General features: G+C 32.8%; 1 protein-coding gene across 1 annotated transcript in view; it reads left to right on the top strand.

Annotated features, from left to right (window-relative positions):
- Nucleotides 1-21,150, top strand: part of LOC137406966 (major facilitator superfamily domain-containing protein 6-like) — a 50,875-nt gene that overhangs the window by 23,694 nt on the left and 6,031 nt on the right. Inside the window, exons 5-6 of the mRNA XM_068093566.1 lie at nt 2,028-2,253; nt 9,340-9,525. Of these exons, the coding sequence (XP_067949667.1) occupies nt 2,028-2,253; nt 9,340-9,525 (412 nt within the window). The remainder of the gene's footprint in view (nt 1-2,027; nt 2,254-9,339; nt 9,526-21,150) is intronic.

Here is a 21,150-nt window from a genome sequence, read left to right as displayed (position 1 = left end):
TTTAATGATTCTTGTAGCTATACCCTGACAGTTGGGTGCAATACAAGATCGCCAGGTGGCCTAATCAATCTATTTGAAACTGATTGAATGGAAGCAATTAGTGGAGATGGCAGCATGGCAGCATACCTGCTTGTTAAGATAGTAATGATTAATAAAGATGTTGAGTCATTGCTTGGAAAAATAAGCCATTGAGGTTTTGAAGTATGAGTCATTGAAGTATGAGTTATTGAAGTATGAGTCATTGAAGTATGAGTCATTGAGGTATGAGCCATTGATGTATGAGTCATTGAGGTATGAGCCATTGATGTATGAGTCATTGAAGTATGAGTCATTGAGGTATGAGCCATTGATGTATGAGTCATTGAAGTATGAGTCATTGAGGTATGAGTCATTGAGGTATGAGTCATTGAATTATGAGTCATTGAGGTATGAGTCATTGAGGTATGAGTCATTGAGGTATGAGTCATTGAAGTATGAGTCAATGACGTATGAGTCAATGACGTATGGTCACTGTCATCGCTTTATGTAGAAATAGCTATAGAACACAGGTGGCTTAGTGGTCCATAGGATGATTGTTGAAGCCTTCAACTTCTCTAATTACTCTCTAGTTATTCTCTACATTACTCTATTGATTACAAAATGATTCTCCAGAAATCCAGAGAGGATATACACACACCCAAAGTTTGGTGCATACTTTTGTGCACAATTATGGTAAAAAACTGTAAATTTTTAGAAGCGTCATAACAAAAAACGCTGAACTCGCTCATCGCTTTTACCATATACTGTATTTCTTTCTTGCGATTGCACACGCTAAAATATTAATCCTCTCAGGACGTATATCCTCCCAGGACGTCATCAAGAACCTAGCAAAGAATTTTTTTAAACACTTCCGATATATCTTGTGTATTCAATGTTTCAATACGACAAGGTTATTGGATTTCTGGAGAATCATTTTGTAATCAATAGAGTAATTTAGTAACAATATAGCTATTTCTACATAAAGTGATGACAGTGGCCATACGTTTAGCCTCAAGTATGTATTTAATAAATTAAATTAATTCAAGTTAAATTCAACGTTTATGTTGTGTGTCTGTCTGTGTGTCTGTCTGTGTGTCTGTCTGTGTGTCTGTCGTGAAGGTAAGAACTCCCCACAGTACATACTGTGTGTCTGTCGTGAAGGTAAGAACTCCCCACAGTACATACTGTGTGTCTGTCGTGAAGGTAAGAACTCCCCACAGTACATACTGTGTGTCTGTCGTGAAGGTAAGAACTCCCCACAGTACATACTGCGAGTAGTACTTTGTAATGCTACATTTTTTTGCCGATCATAGCCATTAAATACCCTAAAGTTACTGTGGGCAACTGTAGTTACTAAGGTTAACATAGTATTTTGTAACTAATTTTTAATATGTATAGTACTAACATATGTATAGTACCCAGATAAAATATGGATGATCTTTATTAGAAGTTGTAAATAATTACTATGGGTTTCTATATGACTCTATAGGACATTTTTGCACTATACTAACACTGAAACAAATTAAAATCATATTATTGTATACCAAATAATTTGTCAATGCAATCGTAGCAAAACAGACTTTATTTAGCCATTACTTACTCATTATTTCACATTAACATTTAAACACCTTTACAGTTGTTTTATTTTTTCTCTTAATTTATTTCGCCTGCACAAAACATTTCTTTTATGATATGAAATTTAAAATTTACAGCTGTTTGAAAAAAGTATGAATACAGTTGTTTTATTTGTTCTTTTTTAATTTATTTAAATTGCACATAACGCTTTTCTCATGATATGAAGTTTGACAGTTAGAACGGTAACTTGTTATATGTTAAATAAATTTTCTGTGCAAACACACTTTTATTACTCTGACAATGCCGGGCATTCACCTAGTATTAGCATTATAGTCTCACGCTTCTCATACAATTTTACCTATTTCACTGAATAATAACCACTCTTATTGAAATGTTTTGCTATTCCAAACATTCTTCATTTCTCTTTGTGGCAGATAGGGACGATGGCCTGCTTATACATTGCTTTGATAGCTTATGCTGTCAAGTTCTTGGGCTTGGTCTTCATACCAACATCATGGTGGGCAGTTCTTCTAGAGACTACACACACCTTCACCTTTGGCCTCACGTTTACCGCAGCGAATATGCATGCAGGAAAGATAACCTCCAATGGTTATACAGGCACAATGGTCGGGCTCATTAATGGCATCAAATGGGGACTAGGTAGGTCACCTTTTGAACTAGCAGCAGTCAGCTGGTTCTTTTAGATTTAACTCATTTAGGATGTATTCTAACGCTGGCTGTCGAGTTGGAATGTTAACATGGGAGTTAGCTGTCCAGGTAAGCGAGTTCTCACGATTATATGGTAAATGATTTGTTTGTAATACACAGCTTAATTTTTAGTTTTTGCTTATATTCATGATATAATCATATATATTATTATATACATTATATATTCTTATGCTCATGATAGATAATTTGCCAACAACGCCAAACAACTTGATATTTCTTTAGTAAAAGTACAGTAGACATCCCTATAATGTAAACCTCATTTTATTCCATTATTATTAGCTATAAATTACATTCTACATAAGTGTACTTTAATTTAAAGTTATGTTTAAGTTAAATTTATGTAAAGTCTTTGCTTTAACATATGCAAAAAACTTTATATAAAGTAAAGCGTCAAGTTGGTGCAAGCTCTCAAATTTGTTTTTAACAACGAGCGTTCCATAGTTACCCTTGAAAGTATCATTTTGTCTCTTGCTGCACTTGAGAGAGAAAATGAACTACTGGGGTATCTGGATATACATGTATATACATGTACATAAAAATATATGATATATGTCTATATATATATATGTTTTTCAAAGTTGGTCTGTCCATGTGTTTGTCCAGCTATTAGATTCTTGGAATAAAAACCTGTTCCTTCCATTTGCATGTCCAAAGCCGTGCCAATTCAGCCACATTCAGTGATATACATTGTATGTAGCTGTACGGGAGAAAATACACTACCGCTCTCTGTTACCGCGCAATGTTATGAGAAGCAGCAGCATAATGTTGTGTGTGCTCAATCGTAAGAGCAAGTAGTTAGCTCGTATTAGGAAGCTTACTCAAATTAGCCATTGGCAATGTGTTAGACTAATAGCAAGTGGCAGGCAACTACATTTCCTCTCATTGTTTATAAGCTGATTTTTGATACTCGGGAAATGCCGGGCATCAAGCTAGTATATATATAATATACTAGCTGTACTGCCTGGGTAGTGAAAAAGTCTTTGGACAGAAAATTAATTTGTATTTAATATATAACAACATTTGCCTTTCTAACTTTCAAACTACATATCATGAGAAGTGTTTTGTGTAGTTAAAATAAATTAGGAGAAAAAATAAAAACAACTGCAAAGTTTTCAAACTTTTTCAAACAGCTGTAACTTTCAAATTTCATATCATGAGGAAAGATTTTTGTTCAGGTCAAATGAATTAAAAAAATAAAACAGCTATAAAAGTGCTTAAATGTAATTATGAAATAATTAGTAAGTAATAGCGAAGTTAAGTCTGTTCTGCTACGATAAAAGATGATTCGGTAATGACACAATTAATACAGACTGAGAAAACCAAATAAAAATTCTGAATTTGTTGAATTAATAGTATAAGCGAGCGACGTAAATATTTTAATAACGTATATAATCAGTATACAAATCGCGAAATTTTAAGTTTGATGATATCATTGTTAATATCACGGGGCAGAACTAATTAGCTCTAACAAAAAAAGACGAAGAAGCATCGTGTTGCATTAACTTAGGTCCTAAAATATTTCTTAACAGGGGTATCGTAACACGTGGGCGCAATGCTAAAAAAAATTAGCCTCTGCATGCGCTATAGTGGTATATGATAACTACTTGGATGATTATGCATTAAATGGCTCAGTGGTAAACTGACGGGATTTTAAACTTGCGGTACTAATTTCTTTTAACTATTAAAACTTTTAATACTAAGATCTTAATAGCTATAGCTGGACATATACAACGATGATTAACTTTTAGAAATATATATAAATATATTAGTGTTTTTTTTTGTCGGTCATAACTGTGTTCAGTTATAACAAGTAAAATCAAGCAAGGAACAATCTGCTTCGCAAAGTATGCGATCTTAGTACCTCCAGGTCTGAAGACTTGCCATCTAAACCACTAGACTTCAATCGCTCAGCAGACTCTTTTAATAAATGATTGTGATTAGATCAACTACATTGGTTAAAATACTCACACTTGAAGCGCTTGGGGTTATTAACTAACACAGTTGATCGTTTATCTGGCTCAAAACACCAACATTGTTTTTATAAAGATTTAGACTACTTTTTTGAGCTCGGTGAGCCTGCCATCACCTCTCTCTCCTCGCTCTCTCGCCTCGCTCTCTCTCCTCGCTCTCTCTCCTCGCTCTCTCTCCTCGCTCTCTCTCCTCGCTCTCTCTCCTCGCTCTCTCTCCTCGCTCTCTCCTCGCTCTCTCTCCTCGCTCTCTCTCTCTTCGCTCTCTCTCTTCGCTCTCTCTCCTTGCTCTCTCTCCTAGCTCTCTCTCCTAGCTCTCTCTCCTAGCTCTCTCTCTCTCCTCTCTCTCTCTCTCTCTCCTCTCTCTCCTCGCTCTCTCTCTCTCCTAGCTCTCTCTCTCTCTCTCCTAGCTCTCTCTCTCTCTCTCCTCGCTCTCTCTCTCTCCTCTCCCTCTCCCTCTCCTCTCCCTCTCCTCTCCCTCTCCCTCTCCTCTCCCTCTCCTCTCCCTCTCCTCTCTCCTCTCTCTCTCCTCTCCCTCTCCTCTCCTCTCCCTCTCCTCTCCCTCTCCTCTCTCTCTCCTCTCTCTCCACTCTTTCTCTCTCCTCTCTCTCTCTCCTCTCTCTCCTCTCTCTCTCCTCTCTCTCTCCTCTCTCTCTCCTCTCTCTCTCCTCTCTCTCTCCTCTCTCTCTCTTCTCTCTCTCTCCTCTCTCTCCTCTCTCTCTCTCTCTCTCTCTCTCTCCTCTCTCTCTCCTCTCTCCTCTCTCTCTCCTCTCTTTTCTCTCTCTGTCTCTTTCTCTCTCTCTTTCTCTCTCTCTCTCTTTCTCTCTCTCTTTTTTTCTCTCTCTCTCTCTTTCTCTCTTTCTCTCTCTCTTTCTCTCTCTCTTTCTCTCTCTCTTTCTCTCTTTCTTTCCTTCTCTTTCTCTCCTCTTTCTCTCCTCTTTCTCTCCTCTTTCTCTTGTTAGGACCTTTTCAGAGGTGCCTCAGTCGGTGGACAGCTCGGCATGGAATGCATCATTTGAGTCAGCCATAGTTGTATCGAAAGGATTGTAACACTGAGCCCTGATTGTTACACTGAGCCCATTAGCGTTCCCGTGACGGAGACTGGCTTGGTGTTTCAGCGTAAACTGGAACTTGGCTAGAATGTCCAACTATCTGGCCACTTGGTTGGAGGGTACTCTTCGGATCCTGAGTGCTGAAGTGTGATGAATTGGTGGGCTGGGGCCTGGGGTACTAACGCCAATCATTCAAGGACCTCTGCCAGCCAATCTATTTCTCTGTCCACGCGCCTCTCTCCGGTCACGTGCTATAACCTTTGTGTAACGTAAATGTTCTCATTTACATTGTAGGAGGGTCTAATCTGTAAGCGAAAGCATAATGAAAGTACATTGTAAAAGTAAATTTACCATTCCACCATCTAGCTCTACTGCCAGTCATCAAAAACAGCATACCAAGAATCGGTGCTATGGAACCAACTACCTATATATGTTAACAAACATAGGACCATTTTCAAATTTAAAAATAGTCTAAGAGTTCATCTTCTGGAGCGAGAGTGAGAGTCGATTTTTTTTCTGCTATCATCTAACTGGGCCTTGCCTTGATTGGTTCACCGTTGCATATTCATATGGCATATGGCTTCATCATCACCTCCTTTGTGTTGTTCCATTTATTGCTCGTTATTTCTATTTTTCTATTGATGAAACAAACAAACATGGAAATATAATAATGCTGTAAGAAGTTTTAGAAAATAAATTGAGCCTTTGACGTACCGTACCTTTCGGACTATTAACCGCACCCCTATATAAGCCGAATCTGCTTTATTTTCAAAAACCGACAATAAAACAATACATAGGCTGCAGCTTTTGTATAGGCCGCAGAAGTCATGATGGTGCTTTTTAATACGGCAGCAACTTTGCTGGTTAATAAGGAACAGTGCCGTTAGACACTCTTCTGTATTAATCAACAAAGTTAAACCAGCAACCGTTAGTCACTGGACAACAGCAACCATTAGGCACTGGGTTAAATAGCGTCTTTTAATACGGAACAGTGCTGTTAGGCACTGTTCTGTATTAAAAGATGCTTTTTGAAGACAGTGCCTAACGGAACAGTACCGTTAGGCGTTGTTTCATTTTCTCTTTCACCGCTAGAAGCGCACTAACCAGAGAGTCCGGTTAAAGCACCCTAGCTTTGAAAGAAAAAACCACAGCATAGCCGCACCCTTATATAAGCCACATGACTCGAAACATCAAAAAAAGTAGTGACTAATAGTCCGAAAAGTACGGTATTTGAAACATTCTCAACTTATTACTGTAGTCCTAGATTGAAATGTGCAACCTGCAAGGTGTGAATAAAAAACTTGGTTTTCATTTAGCTGTTTTATATCATTAGAAAATTTGGTATACCGGTGACTCTTTATTTCAAATTTTTATAATTACCTGCGGTATTTATAAGGAAATTATCACAAGTCATTGGGCAGTGGAAGATTACAGCACATTTTTATTAAAGGTTGACTTGCAACGAGACTTCACATTACAGTTATTTGGTATCAAATGATTCATCATGACTTATTCTGATGTGTAGTAGGTTCAAAGTATGCAGAAATGTGATTACAAGCTCTTGAAAGCTAAAAAACAAAACAGTTTATCGCAGCCATCACGAAAACGCCGTAGGTTGGAATCCCTCTCATAATGGTCCAAATTTGCGACCAAGACACACACTACAGTCATGGTATAATATGTAGCCAGACGCACACTACAGTCATGGTATAATATGTAGCCAGACGCACACTACAGTCATGGTATAATATGTAGCAAGACACACACTACAGTCATGATATAATATGTAGCCAGACACACACTACAGTCATGATATAATATGTAGCCAGACACACACTACAGTCATGATATAATATGTAGCCAGACGCACACTACAGTCATGATATAATATGTAGCCAGACGCACACTACAGTCATGATATAATATGTAGCCAGACACACACTACAGTCATGATATAATATGTAGCCAGACGCACACTACAGTCATGATATAATATGTAGCCAGACGCACACTACAGTCATGGTATAATATGTAGCCAGACACACACTACAGTCATGATATAATATTTAGCCAGACACACACTAGTCATGATATAATATGTAGCAATATCATATTGGAATAACAATATTGTATTGGAATAGCAATATCATATTGGAATAACAATATTGTATTGGAATAGCAATATCATATTGGAATAGCAATATCATATTGGAATAGCAATATCATATTGGAATAGCAATATCATATTGGAATAACAATATTGTATTGGAATAGCAATATCATATTGGAATAACAATATTGTATTGGAATAGCAATATCATATTGGAATAGCAATATCATATTGGAATAGCAATATCATATTGGAATAACAATATTGTATTGGAATAACAATATCGTATTGGAATAGCAATATCATATTGGAATAGCAATATCATATTGGAATAGCAATATCATATTGGAATAACAATATTGTATTGGAATAGCAATATCATATTGGAATAGCAATATTGTATTAGAATAGCATTATCATATTGGAATAACAATATTGTATTGGAATAGCAATATCATATTGGGATAGCAATATCATATTGGAATAGCAATATCATATTGGAATAGCAATATTGTATTAGAAAAGCAATATCATATTGGAATAGCAATATTGTATTGGAATAGCAATATCATATTGGAATAGCAATATTGTATTGGAATAGCAATATCGTATTGGAATAACAATATTGTATTGGAATAGCAATATCATAGTGGAATAGCAATATTGTATTGGAATAGCAATATCATATTGGAATAACAATATCGTATTGGAATAGCAATATCGTATTGGAATAGCAATATCGTATTGGAATAGCAATATCATATTGGAATAGCAATATCATATTGGAATAACAATATTGTATTGGAATAGCAATATCATATTGGAATATTATGTGATGATCGATTAGAAAGTGAAATAACCAGCATTTCACCAGGTCAAAAGGTCATTGTGTAAACAGCAGAACGAGCCAGACAAATCTCTAGTTATTTTAGCAAAGTTAATAATTTATCTTTGACCCTAATTATTTATTTTATCTGTATATAAATTCATATATATTTGTATCCGTATCTCAAAGTTTTAATAGCATAGCAGTGCATACATGTATATTATAATATCATAGCAGTGCATACATGTATATTATAATAGCATAGCAGTGCATACATGTATATTATTAGGCATGGTACACACACTACAGTCATGCTATAATATGTAGCCAGACGCACACTACAGTCATGATATAATATGTAGCCAGACACACACTACAGTCATGGTATAATATGTAGCCAGACACACACTACAGTCATGGTATAATATGTAGCCAGACACACACTACAGTCATGGTATAATATGTAGCCAGACACATGCTACAGTCATGGTATAATATGTAGCCAGACACACACTACAGTCATGGTATAATATGTAGCCAGACGCACACTACAGTCATGGTATAAGATGTAGCCAGGCACATACGATTGAACATAAGTCCTGCATTCAAAGTAACAACGTCTATGAGATATAGTGACATTGATCAAAAGTTACCTTTTTCTTCGTAATGTGAAAACATGTTACCTGAGGAAAAACCATAATTAAAACAGTGCTAAGAAATCTGTAGAAAGATGGTTGATTTATTATTTTCTGGTTGCAATTAGAATTTGGAGATTTTTTACGGAGCTCTTCAGTCAGTGACAGAGTTGAAATATGATGCATCACAATGACTTACCTAAATTAGTTGCATCATCAATTAGTAACAATAAATGTTCTCGCTATATTACCTTTAATCATTTTGAGTAATTAAAATATTAAGAAAACTTGTCGCTGTCATTAATATTGAGTTGTCACTGAACCCACTCACATACTGAACCCACTCACGCTAGCATCAGGTTTTTCATATATGAACAGATTTCTTTGATAAGTAATGGCTGCTCAACCACATTTAATACTCCCTCAGGTCTTGGACTCGGAAGCCTCCTCGGAGGATACTTTGCCGAGTACTATAAAAGTCCTGATGATCCAACGGGATGCCAGTTTCTTTTTCTCGTCTCCGGAGTGAGCAGCGCGTGTCTCATGGTCTTCTATATTCTCTTTAACGAGTTAGTTGTGAGATTTCTGCGTATGAAGATGCGACATTCAAAAGGTATTTCCAACTACCTCTGAGTGCAATGCCTGAGTTTTCCTTCTCATTTACTCATGAAGTTAGCATGAAAAATTTACATTCCATTAATCCTGGTGTGTTATTAAGCTTGGAAGACATGAAATATAAACAGACATTTTAGTCTCGGTTCCCTGCTGCGCGATTTTATTAATAACAACACTAAATCAATATGTGGGCCAGTCTGATGCACAGCATAGTTTCAATTCCATGATGTGTTACTCTTCTTAACATAGCAGAAAGCCCTAGGATCTAATAATTGCTGCCATGCTGAGTCCTAGTCTGAATCCAAATAGAATCTTAGGCACCTCAACAGCTGTTGAAGAGTATTTGTTTAGCAATCAGTTTGGCACCTTTAATGAACACAGGCTAAAACCATTCTACCCCTTGATGTAGCAGTTAATAACATTTAACTATCAGGAAAAACTAGATTTCAACGTAGAGACATTTCTAGATTTATAGACTTTCAATGTTCACTTTAACAGCGGTAACACAAATAATAGAAAAACGTGAAACCTATGTGAATATTATGCTAAGAGAAGTGGCAGAGTTTTAGTCGCAAAATTGACAAATTTCATTCGCTTTCTGTTGTTTCTTCTTGTCAGCATTGGTGACTATATTTTAATATAGCCTAATATTTACCATGAAAAAACATCTGATCACTGAGATAATTATGGGTGCGGTCACTTGTCTTTTTTCTTTCGGTGCCCAGAAGTAAGGACTTGACTGCTCTGCTCTGTCAACTCTACCGATACAAGCAATATCGTATTGGAATAGCAACATCGTATTGGAATAGCAATATCGTATTGGAATAGCAATATCGTATTGGAATAGCAATATCGTATTGGAATAGCAATATCGTATTGGAATAGCAATATCATATTGGAATAGCAATATCATATTGGAATAACAATATTGTATTGGAATAGCAATATCATATTGGAATAACAATATTGTATTGGAATAGCAATATCATAATGGAATATTATGTGATGATCGATTAGAAAGTGAAATAACCAGCATTTCACCAGGTCAAAAGGTCATTGTGTAAACAGCAGAATGAGCCAGACAAATCTCTAGTTATTTTAGCAAAGTTAATAATTTATCTTTGACCCTAATTATTTATTTTATCTGTATATAAATTCATATATATTTGTATCCGTATCTCAAAGTTTTAATAGCATAGCAGTGCATACATGTATATTATAATATATAGCAGTGCATACATGTATATTATAATATCATAGCAGTGCATACATGTATATTATAATATCATAGTAATGCATACATGTATATTATAATATCATAGCAGTGCATACATGTATATTATAATATCATAGCAGTGCATACATGTATATTATAATATCATAGTAATGCATACATGTATATTATAATATCATAGCAGTGCATACATGTATATTATAATATCATAGTAATGCATACATGTTTATTATAATAGCATAGTAATGCATGCATGTATATTACAATAGCAAAGTAATGCATACATGTATATCATAATATCATAGAAATGCAATATTTTGCAGACTTTTTCGCCAAATGTTTCAAAATGCATCCGCATGAGGCTGTGTTTTTGTTTTTCTTACACTTTCTCACCTTAAAATGTATATTTATATATAATCTGATGAAGTTGGTATATATAGGCTGTAAATTAGACAGGCTGATGAAGTTGGTATATATACGCTGTAAATTAGACAGGCTGATGAAATTGGTATATATAAACTGTAAATAAGACATGCTGATGAAGTTAGTATATATAAACTGTAAATTAGACAGGCTGATAAAATTGGTATATATAAGCTGTAAATTAGACAGGCTGATGAAGTTGGTATATATAAGCTGTAAATTAGACAGGCTGATGAAGTTGGTATATATAAACTGTAAATTAGACATGCTGATGAAGTTGGTATATATAAGCTGTAAATTAGACAGGCTGATGAAGTTGGTATATATAAGCTGTAAATTAGACAGGCTGATGAAGTTGGTATATATAAGCTGTAAATTAGACAGGCTGATGAAGTTGGTATATATAAACTGTAAATTAGACAGGCTGATGAAGTTGGTATATATATACATGTAAGTTGTAAATTAGACAGGCTGATGAAGTTGGTATATATAAGCTGTAAATTAGACAGGCTGATGAAGTTGGTATATATAAGCTGTAAATTAGACAGGCTGATAAAGTTGGTATATATAAACTGTAAATTAGACAGGCTGATGAAGTTGGTATATATAAGCTGTAAATTAGACAGGCTGATCAAGTTGGTATATATAAGCTGTAAAGTAGACAGGCTGATAAAGTTGGTATATATAAACTGTAAATTAGACAGGCTGATGAAGTTGGTATATATAAGCTGTAAATTAGACAGGCTGACGAAGTTGGTATATATAAGTTGTAAATTAGACAGGCTGATGAAGTTGGTAATTATAAGCTGTAAATTAGACAGGCTGATGAAGTTGGTATATATAAGCTGTAAATTAGAGAGGCTGATGAGTTTGGTATATATAAACTGTAAATTAGACAGGCTGATGAAGTTGGTATATATAAGCTGTAAATTAGACAGGCTGATGAAGTTGGTATATATACATGTAAGTTGTAAATTAGACAGGCTGATGAAGTTGGTATATATAAACTGTAAATTAGACAGGCTGATGAAGTTGGTATATATAAACTGTAAATAAGACATGCTGATGAAGTTGGTATATATAAGCTGTAAATTAGACAGGCTGATGAAGTTGGTATATATAAGTTGTAAATTAGACAGGCTGATGAAGTTGGTATATATAAACTGTAAATAAGACATGCTGATGAAGTTGGTATATATAAGCTGTAAATTAGACAGGCTGATGAAGTTGGTATATATAAGCTGTAAATTAGACAGGCTGATGAAGTTGGTATAGTATATAAACTGTAAATAAGACATGCTGATGAAGTTGGTATATATAAGCTGTAAATTAGACAGGCTGATGAAATTGGTATATATAACCTGTAAATTAGACAGGCTGATGAAGTTGGTATATATAAACTGTAAATTAGAGAGGCTGATGAAGTTGGTATATATAAACTGTAAATTAGAGAGGCTGATGAAGTTGGTATATATAAACTGTAAAGTAGACAGGCTGATGAAGTTGGTATATATAAGCTGTAAATTAGAGAGGCTGATGAAGTTGGTATATATAAGCTGTAAATTAGACAGGCTGATGAAGTTGGTATATATAAGCTGTAAATTAGACAGGCTGATGAAGTTGGTATATATAAGCTGTAAATTAGACAGGCTGATGAAGTTGGTATATATAAACTGTAAATAAGACATGCTGATGAAGTTGGTATATATAAGCTGTAAATTAGAGAGGCTGATGAAGTTGGTATATATAAGCTGTAAATTAGACAGGCTGATGAAGTTGGTATATATAAGCTGTAAAGTAGACAGGCTGATGAAGTTGGTATATATAAGCTGTAAATTAGACAGGCTGATGAAGTTGGTATATATAAGCTGTAAATTAGACAGGCTGATCAAGTTGGTATATATAAGCTGTAAAGTAGACAGGCTGATAAAGTTGGTATATATAAACTGTAAATTAGACAGGCTGATGAAGTTGGTATATATAAGCTGTAAATTAGACAGGCTGACGAAGTTGGTATATATAAGTTGTAAATTAGACAGGCTGATGAAGTTGGTAATTATAAGCTGTAAATTAGACAGGCTGATGAAGTTGGTATATATAAGCTGTAAATTAGAGAGGCTGATGAGTTTGGTATATATAAACTGTAAATTAGACAGGCTGATGAAGTTGGTATATATAAGCTGTAAATTAGACAGGCTGATGAAGTTGGTATATATAAGCTGTAAATTAGACAGGCTGATAAAGTTGGTATATATAAACTGTAAATTAGACAGGCTGATGAAGTTGGTATATATAAGCTGTAAATTAGACAGGCTGATGAAGTTGGTATATATAAGCTGTAAATTAGAGAGGCTGATGAGTTTGGTATATATAAACTGTAAATTAGACAGGCTGATGAAATTGGTATATATAACCTGTAAATTAGACAGGCTGATGAAGTTGGTATATGTAAACTGTAAATTAGAGAGGCTGATGAAGTTGGTATATATAAACTGTAAATTAGAGAGGCTGATGAAGTTGGTATATATAAGTAGTATATAGAGAGCAGATCTACACACAAAAGTGACGGATCCAGCGGGGGGATAGAAAAAGGGGGTTGTGAATTAAATTGGCTAGGGGTGTAGATTGAATCGTGTGGAGTTGAATGAGATGTTGGGGTTTGGGGGGAAATTGTGGTGTAGAGTAGGGGGTTGAATTCGAGGGGTTACGGATCCGCTCCTGGCGTAATCGGCGGATTATCTGTGGATGAGTCATCGGATTAGCGGGGGATGAGTCATCCGATTGAACGCGGATTATCGCGGGATTAGTCGGGGGAATCGTCGCGGATTAGTCGGGCGAATCGTCGCCGATTATCGGTGGAATAGTGGGGGTGAATATCTGGGACATCGAGGGCTGGATGGTTTTCCGGAGTGGATCTCGCGGATTATCGAGGAGAGCGAGAGATTACCTAGCGGATGAGTGAGGGGGTTAATATCTGGGACACCGAGGGGTTGATTTTCCGGAGATTGTTATATATTTGAAACATTGAATATATATGAGAAAGTGTTTATGTACAAAGTTATTTTTTGAAGATTTGATGATTTTGTAATGTTGAAGCTCTTGAATGGTTAAGAATTTTAAGGAATTTATTTTCGGTTTTTTTTGTATTTTTTTTGTATGTAAGATTGAAATTTGTTGGAGAAATTAATATGTTGAATGAAAGATCAGTTTTATTACAAAATTATTCACTTTAAAAGATATATTTATATGTATTATTCATTATTTCCATCATCATTTTGTTTCAATAAAAATAAAATAGTTTATGTTTAACTTGAAATATATGAAAATATTCAAGTAGATAGGACACAATAAAGATAATATAGTATAAATGAAACATTGAATATATACATAAGAAAATGTTCATGTACAATCTTTATCAGTACTTTATAATAATTGTACATATACTTATTCTCTGTACTTTATTAACACACCTGATGATCTCTTACAGCACTTTATAATAATTGTACAAATACTTATGCTCAGTACTTTATTAACACTCCTAATGATCTCTTACAGCACTTTATAATAATTATACATATACTTATTCTCTGTACTTTATTAACACACCTGATGATCTCTTACAGCACTTTATAATAATTGTACATATACTTATTCTCAGTACTTTATTAACACACCTAATGATCTCTTACTACACTTTATAATAATTGTACAAATACTTATTCTCAGTACTTTATTAACACTCCTAATGATCTCTTACAGCACTTTATAATAATTATACATATACTTATTCTCTGTACTTTATTAACACACCTGATGATCTCTTACAGCACTTTATAATAATTGTACATATACTTATTCTCAGTACTTTATTAACACACCTGATGATCTCTTACTACACTTTATAATAATTGTACACATACTTATTATCTGTACTTTGTTAACACACCTGGTGATCTCTTACAGCACTTTATAATAATTGTACACATACTTATTCTCTGTACTTTATTAACACTCTTGATGATCTCTTACTACACTTTATAATAATTGTACACATACTTATTATCTGTACTTTGTTAACACACCTGGTGATCTCTTACAGCACTTTATAATAAATGTACATATACTTATTCTCTGTACTTTATTAACACCCCTAATGATCTCTTACAGCACTTTATAATAATTGTACATATACTTATTCTCTGTACTTTATTAACACTCTTGATGATCTCTTACAGCACTTTATAATAATTGTACATATACTTAATATCTGTACTTTATTAACACTCTTGATGAACTTTTACAGCACTTTATAATAATTGTACATATACTTATTCTCTGTACTTTATTAACACTCTTGATGATCTTTTACAGCACTTTATAATAATTGTACATATACTTATTATCTGTACTTTATTAATACTCCTGATGATCTCTTACAGCACTTTATAATAATTGTACACATACTTATTCTCAGTACTTTATTAACACTCCTGATGATCTTTTACAGCACTTTAGAATAATTGTACACATACTTATTCTCTGTACTTTATTAACACTCTTGATGATCTCTTACTACACTTTATAATAATTGTACACATACTTATTCTCTGTATTTTATTAACACTCTTGATGGACTTTTACTACACTTTATAATAATTGTACACATACTTATTCTCTGTACTTTTTTACCACACCTGATGATCTCTTACAGCACTTTATAATAATTGTACATATACTTATTCTCAGTACTTTATTAACACTCTTGATGATCTCTTACAGCACTTTATAGTAATTGTACATATACTTATTCTCTGTACTTTATTAACACTCCTGATGATCTTTTACAGCACTTTATAATAATTGTACATATACTTATTCTGAGTACTTTATTAACACTCTTGATGTTCTCTTACAGCACTTTATAATAATTGTACATATACTTATTCTCGGTACTTTATTAACACTCCTGATGATCTCTTACAGCACTCTATAATAATTGTACATATACTTATTCTCTGTACTTTATTAACACTCCTGATCATCTCTTACTACACTTTATAATAATTGTACATCTACTTATTCTCAGTACTTTATTAACACCCCTAATGATCTCTTACAGCACTTTATAATAATTGTACATATACTTAATATCTGTACTTTATTAACACTCTTGATGAACTTTTACAGCACTTTATAATAATTGTACATATACTTATTATCTGTACTTTGTTAACACACCTGATGATCTCTTACAGCACTTTATAGTAATTGTACATATACTTATTCTCTGTACTTTATTAACACTCTTTATGATCTCTTACAGCACTTTATAATAATTGTACATATACTTATTCTCAGTACTTTAATAACACTCTTGATGTTCTCTTACAGCACTTTATAATAATTGTACATATACTTATTCTCAGTACTTTATTAACACTCCTGATGATCTCTTACAGCACTCTATAATAATTGTACATATACTTATTCTCTGTACTTTATTAACACACCTGATGATCTCTTACAGCACTTTATAATAATTGTACATATACTTATTCTCAGTACTTTATTAACACTCCTGATGATCTCATACAGCAATTTAGAATAATTGTACACATACTTATTCTCTGTACTTTATTAACACTCTTGATGATCTCATACAGCAATTTAGAATAATTGTACACATACTTATTTTCTGTACTTTATTAACACTCTTGATGATCTCTTACTACACTTTATAATAATTGTACATATACTTATTATCTGTACTTTGTTAACACACCTGATGATCTCTTACAGCACTTTATAATAATTGTACATATACTTATTCTTTGTACTTTATTAACACCCCTAATGATCTCTTACAGCACTTTATAATAATTGTACATATACTTAATATCTGTACTTTATTAACACTCTTGATGAACTCTTACAGCACTTTATAATAATTGTACATATACTTATTATCTGTACTTTGTTAACACACCTGATGATCTCTTACAACACTTTATAATAATTGTACATATACTTATTCTCTGTACTTTATTAACACTCTTGATGATCTCTTACAGCACTTTATAATAATTGTACATATACTTAATATCTGTACTTTATTAACACTCTTGATGAACTCTTACAGAACTTTATAATAATTGTACATATACTTATTATCTGTACTTTAATAACACTCCTGATGATCTCTTACTACACTTTATAATAATTGTACATATACTTATTCTCTGTACTTTATTAACAATCCTGATGATCTCTGACAGCACTTTATAATAATTGTACATATACTTATTCTCTGTACTTTATTAACACTCTTGATGATCTCTTACAGCACTTTATAATAATTGTACATATACTTATTCTCTGTACTTTATTAATACTCCTGATGTTCTCTTACAACACTTTATAATAATTGTACACATACTTATTCTCAGTACTTTATTAACACTCCTGATGATCTTTTACAGCACTTTAGAATAATTGTACACATACTTATTCTCTGTACTTTATTAACACTCTTGATGATCTCTTACTACACTTTATAATAATTGTACACATACTTATTCTCTGTATTTTATTAACACTCTTGATGGTCTTTTACTACACTTTATAATAATTGTACACATACTTATTATCTGTACTTTTTTACCACACCTGATGATCTCTTACAGCACTTTATAATAATTGTACATATACTTATTCTCAGTACTTTATTAACACTCTTGATGATCTCTTACAGCACTTTATAATAATTGTACATATACTTATTCTCTGTATTTTATTAACACTCTTGATGGTCTTTTACTACACTTTATAATAATTGTACACATACTTATTATCTGTACTTTTTTACCACACCTGATGATCTCTTACAGCACTTTATAATAATTGTACATATACTTATTCTCAGTACTTTATTAACACTCTTGATGATCTCTTACAGCACTTTATAATAATTGTACATATACTTATTCTCTGTACTTTATTAACACTCTTGATGAACTCTTACAGAACTTTATAATAATTGTACATATACTTATTATCTGTACTTTAATAACACTCCTGATGATCTCTTACTACACTTTATAATAATTGTACATATACTTATTCTCTGTACTTTATTAACAATCCTGATGATCTCTGACAGCACTTTATAATAATTGTACATATACTTATTCTCTGTACTTTATTAACACCCTTGATGATCTCTTACAGCACTTTATAATAATTGTACATATACTTATTCTCTGTACTTTATTAATACTCCTGATGTTCTCTTACAGCACTTTATAATAATTGTACACATACTTATTCTCAGTACTTTATTAACACTCCTGATGATCTTTTACAGCACTTTAGAATAATTGATAAAAGCTACTGAAGATACAATAAACAAAGCTAGGATTGTGCTAGTCCATGTTGATATACAAGTGAGCAGTGATTATAAATGTATATATAATATTAAAATGTGAGTAAGATAAAAACTACTAAAGATACAATAAGCAAAACTAGGATTGTGCTAGGCCATGTTGATATACAAGTGAGCAATGATTATAAATGTATATATAATAATAAAATGTGAGTATGATAAAAGCTAGGGTTGTGCTAGTCCATGTTAATGTACAAGTGAGCAGTGATTATAAATGTATATATAATAATAAAATGTGAGTAAGATAAAAGCTACTCAAGATAGAATAAACAAAGCTAGGATTGTGCTAGTCCGTGTTAATATACAAGTGAGCAGTGATTATAAATGTATATATAATAATAAAATGTGAGTAAGATAAAAGTTACTGAAGATACAATAAACAGAGCTAGGATTGTGCTAGTCTATGTTAATATACAAGTGAGCAGCGAATATAAATGAATATATAATAATAAAACGTGAGTAAGATAAAAGATACTGAAGATACAATAAAACAAAGCTAGGATTGTGCTAGACCCTGTTGATGTACAAGTGAGCAATGATTTTAAATGTATATATAATAAAATGTGAGTAAGATAAAAGCTACTGAAGATACAATAAACAAAGTTAGGATTGTGCTAGGCCATGTTAATATACAAGTGAGCAGTGATTATAAATGTATATATAATAATAAAATGTGAGTAAGATAAAATCTACTAAAGATACAATAAGCAAAACTAGGATTGTGCTAGGCCATGCTGATATACAAGTGAGCAATGATTATAAATGTATATATAATAATAAAATGTGAGTAAGATAAAAGCTACTGAAGATACAATCAAAGCTAGGATTGTACTAGTCCATGATGATATACAAGGGAGCAGTGATTATAAATATATATAATAATAAAATATGAGTAAGATAAAAGCTACTGAAGATACAATAAACAAAAACTAGGATTGTACTAGTCTATGTTGGTGTACAAGTGAGCAATGATTATAAATGTATATATAATAATAAAATGTGAGTAAGATAAAAGCTACTGAAGATACAATAAACAAAGCTAGGACTGTGCTAGTCCATGTGAGCAGTGATTACAAGTGAGCAGTGATTATAATTATATATAATAATAAAATGTATTATTATATATACTCACATTACTCACTCTCATTTTATTATTATATATATATTTATAATCACTGCTCACTTGTATATTAACATGGACTAGTACAGTCCTAGCTTTGTTTATTGTATCTTCAGTAGCTTTTATCTTACTCTCATTTTATTATTATATATACATTTATAATCATTGCCCACTTGTACATCAACATAGACTAGTACAATTCTGCTTTGATTATTGTATCTTCAGTAGCTTTTATCTTACTCACGATTTATTATATATATATATTTATAATCACTGCTCCCTTGTATATCAACATGGACTAGCACAATCCTAGCTTTGTTTATTGTATCTTCAGTAGCTTTTATCTTACTCACATTTTATTATTATATATACATTTATAATCACTGCTCACTTGTATATTAACTCTTTCGCTACCACGTTAATTGTTGACCAAACGATTATTCTGCCCAAGTTAATTCAAACGGATTTTCTAAAAAATCCGATATACCGTTAGTATTTAAGCAATATCTCAAAAAATGAAAACATATATCGTTTTACTTTTAAATGTATCTTATTCAGAACAAAATTCTCCACAAGATAGGTGTAAAATTGTTTAGCAACTCTTACTCTCACAAAATTCCTGACGCTTTTCTTTGCGTTGAACAAACTCGGTGTGTTTCTTATTGTCATGACGATAACGGTCTGGTTTTACCGTTTTTGAAAAAATAATTAGAAATGGAATTGTTGAACCAAAAATTTAGTTGCACGTCATTGGCAACAAGGTTGTTTCATTGGAAACAATTCTTTCAACAACATGTGGAGATTACTGTCTTCTCTTTGCAATATTTTGGAGCAGAGGATGTTCAATAGAAGATTTTCTAACAGTTATGCTAAAAATTTCTGAAACAGATACACGAGATCATGTAGTTCGAAAAACTATACTAGATAGATATGATTGGAATGAAAAAAAAAATTAGTAAAAGTCTTAATAACGAAGAAAATGAAGGTGTTGACAATGTACATATTCAAGGAACTTCCCAAATTGTTAAATTACTAGAAGATCTGACATAAATTTTTTTTTTCTATATTTTACAATTGAATATACATATATACTTTATATCGAAATAAAGTTGGTAACAAATACAACCGAATATTATTTACTTTTTGATATAAGTTTTATATATTGATATACTCACACTGAGTTGGAGCTATCCTCAAAATAATCCACATATTAATCCATGTATGCCCCTTTACTAGTTCATCATCTTCATCTATTTACTGGTCGAGAAACTGTTATGGAATGGTTAAGCCAAACCAAACAGGAGAATTCCATAGGTAAACCTAGGAAAACAATCAAGTCGAATGCCAAGGCGCTTGTCCACACAACAGCCCCTGAAAACAGCGACACTCAACGAACTTAATCGCG

Source organism: Watersipora subatra, chromosome 10 (assembly GCF_963576615.1).
Source record: "Watersipora subatra chromosome 10, tzWatSuba1.1, whole genome shotgun sequence".
NCBI classification, from domain to species: Eukaryota; Metazoa; Bryozoa; class Gymnolaemata; order Cheilostomatida; family Watersiporidae; genus Watersipora; species Watersipora subatra.
The sequence above is the reverse complement of the archived record's forward strand: the minus strand, read 5'-3'. Positions and strand labels throughout refer to the sequence as shown.